We start from the raw sequence: 12779 nt of genomic DNA, 5'->3' as shown, positions 1-12779 counted from the left end.
TGGAGAGAAAAATTCTTAATACAAAATAACAGTTAATCTTGATACATATAATTAATTCAGTATTTATAGAGTGAAGAAACATGGAAAAGAAATAATTATATAGATTACTTAATTCTCAAAATACACATGAATAAAGTGGCTAGAAGCTGAAAATAAACTTATGTTTCATTTCTGTAGAAGCAAAATGGTTATTTCGTAGAAGAAATTACTACATTCCACATTTTAGAGACTAAATTTCGTAAGCCAGAATTATTTCAGTGATTCTTGTTTGCCCTGCATATACCATAAAAACTTACTTTCATGATAGAGTGGTCTCATTCAATATAAACACCAATAATAGCTGATACTGTGCTGTTCTATATACACTATTACATGTAATCACATTATAGGAAAATTGATGTCAAGAAATAAACCTAGATATTTAATTAAATATTTAAAGACTTTTTTATTATCAGAAATTTCAGTCATCTACAAAAAGAGAGAAAATATTGTCAACAAAATGCATCCTAAGATTATTTTAAAAAGAACCCCAGGCAATAGGTCATTTTTCACAAATACTTAATTTTGTGAAATATAATGACTTAAAAAAAAAACAAACAGTGCAATATGATTTACCTCAACTAAGTATTAACAGTAATTCTGTGATACCAGAAAAGCCAGTGCTCAAATCAGGATCCAAAGTAGTCTGCACATTTGTTTGATATGTCTCTTAGGTTCTCCCTTCAAATAGTTTTTTTTTTTTAATCCCTGATGTCTATTTACTAAAGGAACCAAATACCAAAATTCCTTGTGTGTGTTTTCCCCCATTCAGGGTTTGACTAATTGCATTGATTTCATGCATTTTTTTTAATTCTCTTTATATTTTGGACATTGGAAGTTCATCGTAGAGGCATGATTCTATCCAGATTTGATTATATTGGCAAAAGTATTTCTTAAATTGTGTCCTTCCATGAAAATGTATATAATGCCTGGTAGTCACCCATTAATGGTGTTAGCTAGCATTATGTACACGTGTCTGCCTATGTATGAAAACTTAGTAAAAATTGCAGAGCAGTGGTTTTTTTTTTTTTTTTTTTAGTTCTATTATTTCCTCTTTATTTGTTGGCTGGAGTATTTGTATGAAGAGAAATTTCCACTCATCAAATATTTGTTTACTCTGGGGTATAATTTTTTTAGCAAGCGTTTTTTTCTCGAGCATCATTTTTACACATTTTTTCCTAGTGTGAAAATTGTGTGATTATTAAGAAAGAAAAACTTGTGAAAGAAATTATATGAAGTCACACTTTTTCAAGTCTTCAAATTCTAATGAGCCTTCGAAGAAAATTCTTACGTTTAGATGATGTGAGTTGATAGCTAAGAAAGATGTTATTTTAAATAAATCTCAATTGATTAGTGAAAGAATGTGTTTAGCTTTGTATGGGATAGTTAGAGAAAAAGGGAGAAAATGTAGGTAGTTATCTAGCCCTGAAATATAATTATTTTAATTTCCATTTCTTGAAAAGACTGTAATAATGTGATATCTGATGAATTTGATGTAGTAGTGCTTCTTTTAAAATCAGTGTGATTTCCTCCTTTATAAAGAGGAATCAAACTCACCTGTTATTAATTAGCACTATATTGCTATACTATATCTAATGATTGCATTTTGATACAGTGGATTTTAAAATACATAATTTCAGCATGGTGTTTAGGTTGTAATTTTGCTACTAGTGGGTGACATAGAAAAAGTCACTTACCCTCTCTGGTTCTCAGTTTTGAAGTATTTTGGATCTCTTAGTTTTCATTGTATTTTTTTTCCAGGAAGTGGTGGCAATGTATTTTCTTTTATTTTTATGATTTAAACATATAAGAGTAACTTTTTCATGTTAAAAAATTATATTGCATGGAATCTACCAATGGCCATGAGGTTTTGTTTGTTTGGTTTCATTTGATTGTAGATACATTTTGGGCAAAAGAAGTATCTAATATATCTGAATATGAAGTTATAGATGTCAGGAACCTCTGTCTCCTTGGAAAGTCTAGTACTTTCTAAGTTTATTGCTTCCCTATTAAGAAACAGCAATCTCTTACCTATAAATTTGTTTATCGAAGGAAGAGTAAAAAACACTAGGCTGAAATATCAAAAGTGTTTCAAAAAGAGTCTACGTAATCCTAAAATAAAAAGGTCTGTAATGCTTTAGCATGAGCTCTGTGAATAAATTCCAGTAATGTCTTTGCTAGTTACTGAATGCTTCATTGCTAAGTAACTTCAGTAAACACTTCTAAAGGCAACCACAAATCCACAGTCACAGAATGTTCTACGTTATCCACACATTGCAAATACTAATAACACATATCACCATTTTGTTATGACACTAATCTTAAAATTAGAAATAGAAATGAAAGGAACTGGGAAAATGTGACGAGGTCAAATCAATTTTGGGGTAGGTAAGATTAATCTTCTCTGAGAATGCCCTTGTGCCCTATTTATACTCCCTGTACTTCATTCTGAGAAACACTGTTTTAGATCCACCAAGTCTGCAGAATTCTTAGTGATACTTTTCAAATAGACAGTCAACTAATGCAACAAACTAATTAACTAATTGGTAATGCAATCAGTTAGTTGTATTTTTCCTTTTTCATTATTTGTATTGGAGTTTCTAGAAATCAACCTCATTAATATAATGCCTAATATTCACTATTTAGCATCCATGTGTAAATAGCTCTGGTATTTCCATTATTATTCACATGATTTTTCTTCAAAAGTTACATGCATAAATTTTCACATTATTAATAGTATGATTATTAGCAGTTACAAAGTTAATATTATAATTAATTATCTCTGGAAAAAGTAGTGAACAACTGTAATATAATTGCAACTTGCTGCTTTTATTATAAAGGTGAAGAAATGTTAATGTCATATCTGAAACTTTTGTCTGGTCAAAGTACCTTTACTTCCTTTCTTTTCATTTTAACTATGAACCACTAAAATTGTATTTTTAAGATAATTTTCAGTCACTTTTGGGTGGTGTGCAGTGTGCACTTTACAATTGACTTATAATTGGACTGTGCTGACAATGGAAAATCTTACAAGTATTGAACATGACATTTATGACAGTATTGCTGTCATCTTGGCTTCTTTTATTGAATATGCAAAGAATTATAATTGGGCTAACAAGCCTGGTAGCCTGGCCTCTTTCCAATTATATTAACCAGCCTAGTCTAGTATTAGCTGCCTGAACACACACAGAAACAGACACAGAGCATTTGTTTTCTTTCCTATTTTATTTTGCTATCTATCCAACAGTCTAAGAGTAAAATCATCTGCCTTCATGTAATGTTGGAGAACTTTCAATAAGTCATCTCCATCCCACTGAGAAATGTGAAGATTTGCCTTCTCTATTTTTATTTCAATAATTTTTAAATAAAAGATGATTTTAATAAAAGATTAGTTGTATCTGTTACATATTTGATGCTAACTGTTACCGCAAAAACTTCTAAAGGTTTTTGGCAATTTTTCTTTGAATGTGTACTAAAAGTTTTAAGTGATGGATTTGAATTTGAAGTAAAATTTATTTTCACGTGAACAATTCTATATACTGATATATTGAAATATTTTCTTTGAAATTGAGTCAAATAACATTTTTTGTATGATCTACAAATGTCTCTCAGCTCTGTGTAATCTTAAAACAATACACAAGATGAAAATAATTTCTTAATGATTAAAATTCTGAAGTCCACTAAAATTCTACCAAGGAATTAAAAATGGAATTTTTAACTGAAAAATAAAAAGTAAGAAAAGTTAAATGAAACAGTTTGTGGTTTAAAAGATCCAAGGAGGAGGTTGTGGTGTAGCAGTTATTTGGAACACTAGATTCTGTACTTCTGTTTCTCTCTTTTTTCTTTTTGCTGATTTCCTCTTATTTTAGAACATTTCATATACTTGCATATTTTTCTCCCAAACATTCTCCACAGTTCCATCTGCAGTATTTAAGGTCTTCATCTTGTCAGTGGTTTCCTGGATAGAAATATAGGGGAAAAAAAAAAAAAAAAACCCTGGGAATCTGTCCTACAGAAGCAAAACACCAGTACAGTACACAGGGATGTGACACAGGATGTGTATTACAGTACTTTTATTAGCAGGGAAAAAAAAACCAAAACACTAAAGATAACCTGATTATCTATCAACAGGGAAATAGTCCCATAGTTCATATACACTAGAGAAACATATACAACTATTAAAATTAGTGCACTAGAACTCCATGTATTAACCTGGAAAATGTGGGAAAAGTAGGCTGCAAAGAAATGTGTATAGTATGATCCTATTTTTGGAAACAAAATACACAAAATGTACATGTTATTTCTTTTTATAAGAATAGCAAAATTTATTTTTATAACAGAAAACTTTTAATATTGATTATTTCAGCAGCAGCTTTTGGAGAAGGATGAGATACTGTTTTGTTATATTTGTCCCCTCTTATTTTTGGCATCTGTCAATATTAAACTAAAAGGAATAGAAGCACTTCATTCATTAATTTGGAGCAAATTTCCTGGTAAAAAATGACTTTTAAGGTTTTTAAGTTTTAATATTAAATATTTTAGAGAATCTAATGGACTACAAGTTTTGTTATGAATTGTTATATCATAGGAACAATATCGCCAAAATAGTTGGTAGTTTAATTTTGTCTTTTTTTTTTAAGTTAGTTTAAATTTTATATTCATAGCAATATTGTGAACATTCTTCCTCTCCGTCCACTTTTTTTCATTTTAAAGTTGTGGAATAAACAGAGTTTGAATGGAATTATGACAGGACTTAAGGTTTCCTGAAATAGTTTTGCTTTTATTTAATATATTTTTATTTGAAAAAAATATTATTTAAAAATATGTACATTTTTTATGAACTAGTAGAAGATAATACAACAGTAAGATAGTTTTTGTGATTGTGGATAGAAATGAAGTTCTCTGTGAGTGGTCTGGCCTGTACCTAGACTTGCTAGAAATTTTTGTTTGACTCTAAGTGACTTGAAAGAATAAAGTGTACATTAAAAATTTCCATATGCTGATCATAAATACTATATCTACAATCTAAATTAAACCTCACTGAGGGTCAGTATGCCAAACTGGAGACTGCATATTTCCCAACTAGGGGATGTGTTACTTCATCTGGAACATCGTTTAGAGAATGAAAGAGCACTCCTTCTTCTGTCAATCTTTTTAAATAGTATTTAAGTCAGAATAGAACATACTGCTTCACAGTGTTTAGAGGTATCTGATCATGCATTTTGTCAAGAGGTCTTCCTTTGAGTAAAGAATTCTCCTATTAGGACTGTACTAACTTCCTCATTAAATTTACTTCTGCCCCAAATAGTGTTTACCACTAGATATAAATAAACTGAAGTTTCGACTTCTTAATGAAAATAATGCCATTTAGAGTAATGAAGTTTTCTAGTTTCATGAGCAGTGTGTTCAATCAAGCACCAAACAGCTGAAGGTTAACGCATCGTGCGATTTTGCTTTGGCTTGTAGACCTGATATTTGCATTTCGGTTAGTTGTTGACTCAGTGCATTAAATCCCAGCAGTATAAGGTAGTATCTTAGAGCACAGATTTCAGAGTCAGATACACCTGGGATCAAATCCCAAATTTGCTTCTTTCCAGCTGTGCCATAGTCAGCAAGTAATTTGACTTTTCGAAGTTTCAGTTTTCACATCTGCAAGGCAATGATAGCAAAACTTACTTCTTGAGATCATTGCGTGGAAATGTATGTAAAGTACTCAACCCTCATCTCTGACATTTAGTAAGCACTCAATAAATGCAAGTGACCTGCCCTTGTGATTTATCCAAAAGTTATGGATTACGTTTTAATTGTTAAATAATACGAAATGTATTTAAACTGTATGTTAGTATTCTTAATTGAGTTATTAACTAAAGCTTAAAGTTAAAAACAACATACTGAAAGAAAGATACATAGTTCTTAAAAAAATCTGATGCCTTCTGGTATTTGGAATTTGTGCTCTGTGGCTCCTATCTTTTATTCTTTCTTATTCAAGGACTTTAATCATATACTAACAAAATATAACCAATTGTCATTTTCTTTGTTGTAAGTCATATTCATCTAAAGTGTATTGATCATGTAATCATAAATTTATCATTTAGACTTTAACTAATAATAATAACATGACTTTTTTTCTTTTGAGAGGCTCTGTCTAATAATCTAATATGTTTGTTCTCTTCTCCTTGTGCAATCTTTCCTTGGTACCAGCGGCTGCTTCAAAGAATAAAGTTAAAGGTGAGCTCTTGTCCATTCTGCATGATTCACTGTGATTGTCTTCTGCTCAGTCTTCTAAGTCATCTTAAACAATAGAGCCAGTTCTGTTGGTGATGATACCAGCCCAGTGTATAGACACTAGTTGTACATTGCTCCAGATACAAACATATATTAATTGTTCAGTTTCTGATATATGTCTCTGTTTGCATGATTGCTTATGAGTTTGCTTATTTTCTTGTTTTATTTCCCACTTTATTCCAAGTGGAATAAGGTGTTTTTATGCCTAAAATTTTGCCTGTTGACTTTAGTTTTCTTGATCAAATTGAGAATTGAAAAAAATCCAGCATAAAATAAAGCTGATGTAAAGCCTCAAAATTGAACATACCTTCATAGAATTATATGAAAAGAAAATGTTAGTGTTTAGAAATTGAATATTATAAACTCCAGTTTTCTATTTATGATGTTTCTTCCATTTCCTAGTTGTGTTAAGTTTGCATTTACTAGAATCCTGAAAATATATTTTCATGAGAGAAGATAGGCTCTTCTCATGCCAGAAGAATGTCTCCCTGAAAGAAAAAGACTTTTGACTTGATGTGTCAAAGTCTTTATGGTTTTAGTAGAATTCAAACATATGTGTATATATATACATGATACTGCATAGGTTTATAGGTTATGTGTTTTTACTTCATGTTCTCTAGAACAATCTATATATTTAAAAAATGTTTTCTCCTTCTTGTATAGCAAATATATGTATTTCCTCTTTCATTTATTTTTATACAGCAAACTGAAATAACCTTACCAGTCATGTAACTGTTAGCTTAAGTTTTCTTATCCACAGAGTGTGATAACAATAAATACTTCAAAAGGTTGTGAGGATTAAGTAAAATATTTAAAACAACTAGTAAACTTCTGGCTGCTACTAGTGTTTTAAACAATGCTAGTTTCCTTTTGCTTCTAACAGACCTGCTTCTTCTTTGAGGAGAATTTTCTGATTCTTTATCATTCAGTATTGTCCTGCCTAATACCTTCCTTTGTCCTTAGGAGGAATAGCCAGGTGGTTTTGTCTCTTTCTTCCCTTCTCATATGCACATCTACCATAAGGCCACCCTCCAGCCCTGCTCTCCCCCAGGTACTAGTTTTCACACTACACACAGACTCATCTTGGGAGTGTTAACTGCTCCCTGTTTATAAGACTAAGCATTTAGTGTATAGCTATTATTTTCCTAGCTGTGTATTTGTTTTATCGAATACTAAAAATGTAAAGAGCAAGATGGCAAATATCTTGTTACCCTTTGTTGAATCCTCCACATCTAGCCTAGTCTCTTTTTCAATAAATGTGCTAGAAGATTTACGTAGTCCTTGCCACAGTAATCTTCTGATTGTGGACAAAAATAAATACATTCACAAAACAGTTAAGAAATTACTTGATAATGAATACATGTTTAATGAAATATATTTACATAATAAAAATTAAGATGTACAGCTTTAGGAATGAAGAATTAAGAACAATGTATAATATAGTGTGTTACTGGTGGGATGCAGAACTTGAGTGTCAAAAGATTTAACGAGAGGTATATATTGAGGTATCCTTACTCTTAGAGAATGCTTTATGTGGGAGGTGGGGCTCGAACTGACTCTTGAAGGATAGGTAGGATAGATATAGAAAGAAAGTAGTTCATGGCAAAAAGAATTTAAAAGTGTAGGTAAAGGTATAGAAGCAGGGATAAGTATAGTTCATTTCATATCGTGAGGACACCTTTTGAAAGAAGACCTGTGGTTTTATAAGAGTGGAGAAAATAAATTTGATGATGCAGTAGGCAGTGGAGTAATCATGAGTCATCACTGCATTTTATCATATAAAACCTCTCATAATAATCACATCTATGTTCACTTGACAGTTCTTAAAATCAGTGAACAGTAATTTAAATTATAAAACACAGGTTACAAAGTATTAAATACAGGAAACCAATTCACCACTGAAGGATTACAGCTATAAATTATATTACAGGTGTCTGTCAAGTCACATCAGGACTCAAACTGGCTAGGATTTTGCAATGCAAACATATTTATGTGCCCAATTTAGAGTGTCCCACATCACCATCCCTGTTGTTCCACACCTATCCGTTTTATTTGAATCTCTTTTTTCTACTTGTATACAAGCCTACAAGGGGCTTTAGGACATAGTTTACCCTATGCGTATATTTTTTCATCTGTAGGGTGTTGTAGAGACAAGAAATAACACTTTATAAGATGAACTATGCCTCGAGTAGAAATTGAAAATTTTTCTAACAATTGAGACAGATATATATTATGTAGATAATAGAAAGAACTACTCAATGCTTTTATTGTCCAATTTCTATGTCAAGGCAAATGGTTTTCAAACAGGAAAAAAAACATTGGGTAAGAGGAAAATAAAACCCAAGGTAACACAAGAACAGATTGCTTAAAACTACTACATTCTCCTGGCCTGAGCAAGGTACATCCCAGGGACTCCAGGGAAGTTTGTAGAGAATCACAGTTCATTCATTTATCCTTATGGAATCATGCTAATGTTGGGAAGTTCAGGAACATTAGAGAGAGAAATGGGTTCAGATATTTTTTAAGGAGAAAGAATTACATTCGAGAAACCATAGACTGGTAAATTTGACATCACCTTCCCAATAAAATTATTAAACTCTAAAGCCAACAATTTGTGGGTACTTAAAGTCAGCAGCTATTAGTAATAGCATAGAAAATTAACTTAATTTTCTCCCTTTCATTTTTGAAAAAAAATATTGGTTATTATACCAGTATCTGAGGGCAGTAGCATAAACAGAATATATCTGAATGTCATCAAATTATGTGTCATCTTTTTTATGCAGAAACTGTCATCCTGAATATCACTAATTATTCTTTAGTGGTTAAAACCAATGTTGATTTCACAATTCTGATATTACTAATTTTTTTTTAAATCTAAATGTACTGTTTCTTTTGATTTTCCATTTCCTTTGGTTTCAGTATCTTTGTACAGACTTAATTTTATTTATAACTGCTCTTTGCCTCTTTCTTTCTCTCCTTTTCTATCTTCTTCTGAAATACAGGTTTCATTCAGATTATATATTTGATCCTTGAAATCACTTCTCACAGTAATGGTTCAGGTCTCCACATCCTTTTTGAGAGATGAACTTCGATTCCTACAAAAGTTTTTAAAAGCAGCCATTTTCTACATGATTGTAAATGCACAACCCATGTTCCTCACCATTGTTGACTGTTAAGAGAAAGATAAATGATACAATCAAATTCTTCCCTTAAAAAACTTAAAACTGAGAAGGGAGAAAGGAGACAGAGGAAACTGAAAGGGAACAAGAGAAAGGAGGAGAAATGGGGAATCAATTTTGTTACACTTTGTGGCCATTGTTTTTTGTGTGTAGACTGAATAAGAAGAATTAAGCCTGAGGGGGGAAAAAAAAGAATGAAGCAGGAATATACAAAGAGTGAAAGGTCAAGAGAGTGCCCTCATGGTGCTTAAATCCCTTGTTCTAACATAAGGTTCTATTTTGTTTTTGTCCTTTGGGTCTTTGACACAACTTTCTTTTAATTAAGCTTTCTATACAAATCTTTCTTGCTTGCAATCAAAATAATAGTTTTATTTTAAATTTTTTAAGTTGATTTCAGTTATCACCTTTCTAGACTTGACCTTACTACTAAGCTCCTATCTGACATTCCCATTACCCTGCTGAACACTTCCACTTGAATATTAAAGGCTAAAACTCTAATTTTTCTTTGCAAATCTGAACCCTCGAGGTTTGCTGTGTCATCTCATTTGCCTAATTTCCTAGTTTAAGGGACTTGAAACATCTTGGAGGAGTTAACCCCATAACCAATCGATGATCAAACTGTCCTAATTTTATAGGAATAAAATTACTGTCCTAATTATGTCCTAATTTTACTATGAGAATAGAAGCATTTGCAAGGATTCCTCTTCTTCAGATCATTCATTCCTCAGAGCTTGCCTGGAGTAGTTTGTAACTTGTCTCCTGCTTCAATTCTCAACACTCTGCAATCTGTCTTACCTTCATATATCGCAGTGCATTCGTATGTTAACACTACAGTCTATCCTACATTCATATACCCTACATTCATACATCTTATTGATCAAGGCTTTGCCACATAGAGAAAAAGGTACCTTAGAGTATTACTAAAATTTCTTTAAATAAAATGATTTCATTTCACTCTGTTACAAACTTATAGACTAAATGTATCTTAATGATTTATTTTCCAGAATAATATACAATTCATAAATAGTTTTAGTTCAGTAAATATATTTTTATTGTTCAATCTGATTTTTAGACTTTATTTTTAATTCAAAATTTGACAACTATAGTGGGGATAACATTTTATGCCATTTCTAGAATACCAGATTTTAGATACTACTTGTAATCATTTAATCATAATTTGTGCTCATATAAAAATTAGTACAATTATTCTGACTTTGTATAAGAATTAAAAGATAATGCAGGACACTCAGCAGTTGAAACTGAGATATATGTAGTTTAGAGAAGACTCAATTTCAATTTATTCTATTTATGTAATAGTCATATATAATATTATTAAATAAATTATTCAGGTGTGAATAAAAAAGTCTCATATTTGACAAATATGACATTTAGTGTGCCTCATTTCCCATCATATTTATACCTTTTGAGGGTGAATTGAAAGGCACATAAGAAATTGAAATTGAGGCATAGCTTCTAACTATTCTGAGATTTTTTTTCTTACGTGGGGCATCTATATTTCAGTCTGTCCTATACAATATTCACTATATATTTTGAAGTTCTGTTTTGTAGTCACCTAGGCATAGGTCAAATCCTGGTTTTTCAGCTTACCTGATTTGAGAAACTGGACAATTGATTAAGTTCATTCAACTTTCAGTTGTGACATTTGTAAGAGATAATATATAAAAAGATATTAACTGGGAGGAGGTGGGTGGGAGAGGATAAACTGGGAGTTCGAGATTTGCAGATACTGACAGATACATATAAAATAGATAAACAAATTTATACTGTATAGCACAGGGAAATATATTCAATATCTTGTAGTAGCTCCCAGTGAAAAACAATATGAAAATGAATATGTTTATTCATGTATGACTGAAAAATTGTGCTGTATACCAGAAATTGACACAACATTGTAAACTGACTATATAACTCAATAAAAAATATTAAAAAAAAAAACAGAAAAAGATATTAACCTAGGAAATGGTACATAGTAAACACTCAGTAAAATTTACCTATCATTATGGTTGCTATCATTACTACTATTATTTAAATAATATTCGTAGAAAATAAAGTGAAACAAAACAAAAAGCTATGTAGTTGAAGACAAGTCCCAAACTCCAATTTTTGTATGAGTACCAGCTTATTTCATCTTGATGGTGGCAGTCGTGTGTTTCTATTTACTATAACATTAAAATAAACATGTATAATTTAATGTAAATGATCCACCAAATAGATGTATTTTTTTCTTTCTTCACATTTAAATATTAAAATCCAAAGTATATAAATGTCATTAAAGAATTTCAACTTAATGTCAAAAGAGAAAAGTTATAAAAAATATGTCACAGAAAGGTTTATATAATACTTAAAACAAAAATTACTTGCTTTTATTATCAGTAAAGAAACTGAGGAATAAGGCTATATAACTTTTTTTTGGAAAATATCACTTAACTCCTTTTTTTGAACTATGTGTAGATTTTAATTTTAAAAATATAAGGACTTATTTAAACTTTTGTGTAACAGCTACAAAATCTTCATCAAAAATAACTCAAGAAACAATTACTGAAGCTTATGTTTGTTTATCCCACACAAAGCTCATCTAAGGAAATATGTTGGGAGTGTTAGACATATGTAAGGGAATGTAAAAGCATGTTATGTTTCTGTAACATATTTACTAAGGGAAGGCACTGAGATGGTACCTTGTAGAAGGTTGTTTTCTTAATCCAGCCTCTAGTTCGTTTCACTTCTCCAGGAAAATTGCTGAAGATGTTGCTCTGTGTGATAGTGCCATAATGTTTTAAAGATATAATTTATCACTACAACCTTTCCCTAACTTTTAAAAAAGTACATGACAATAATTATAACAGCTAATATTTCTTGAACGTTTACTATATGCCAGGCATTACAGTAAACATTTCACATGTGCGTTTTCTAATTTAGTCTTCATAAAACTCTTTGAGATAGGTACCAGTATTGTCCTCATTTTTAAAAGTGAGAAAAATGAAGCAGAGTTAGAAGTTTGTTTAAGTTCACGAAATGAGTCAGAGGCAGGGCAGCAATTCCAAATCTGTCTCCTGAGTTCAAGCTTTTAATCTATTAAAGTTTCTAAAGAGAACAGGTTAATCAACATTGCAGTTGACCTAATCTTTTTCATTTCTTGAAGTGCATTTACCTAGGTCCCATACACCCAGGTAGGAATAGGGCTGGGAATGTGAGTAAAGTAGAATGGTGATGTTATCAGGAACAAATAAATTGGACCTACCTTGCTAGATATATTGG

At 31.1% G+C, this 12779-nt stretch overlaps 1 protein-coding gene across 3 annotated transcripts in view; it reads left to right on the top strand.

Moving 5' to 3' along the window:
- The window catches only part of CADM2 (cell adhesion molecule 2), a 945585-nt gene that overhangs the window by 662836 nt on the left and 269970 nt on the right, over positions 1-12779 (top strand). For 2 of the 3 annotated variants that reach the window (XM_031457665.2, XM_031457658.2), the window contains exon 2: positions 6241-6267. The exons of the other annotated variant lie outside the window; for it this stretch is intronic. In XM_031457665.2, coding sequence (XP_031313525.1) covers positions 6241-6267 — 27 coding nt within the window. The remainder of the gene's footprint in view (positions 1-6240; positions 6268-12779) is intronic. 3 annotated transcript variants of the gene reach the window in all.

The sequence above is a fragment of the Camelus dromedarius genome, chromosome 2 (genome assembly GCF_036321535.1).
Source record: "Camelus dromedarius isolate mCamDro1 chromosome 2, mCamDro1.pat, whole genome shotgun sequence".
Taxonomy (NCBI): domain Eukaryota; kingdom Metazoa; phylum Chordata; class Mammalia; order Artiodactyla; family Camelidae; genus Camelus; species Camelus dromedarius.
The sequence above is the reverse complement of the archived record's forward strand: the minus strand, read 5'-3'. Positions and strand labels throughout refer to the sequence as shown.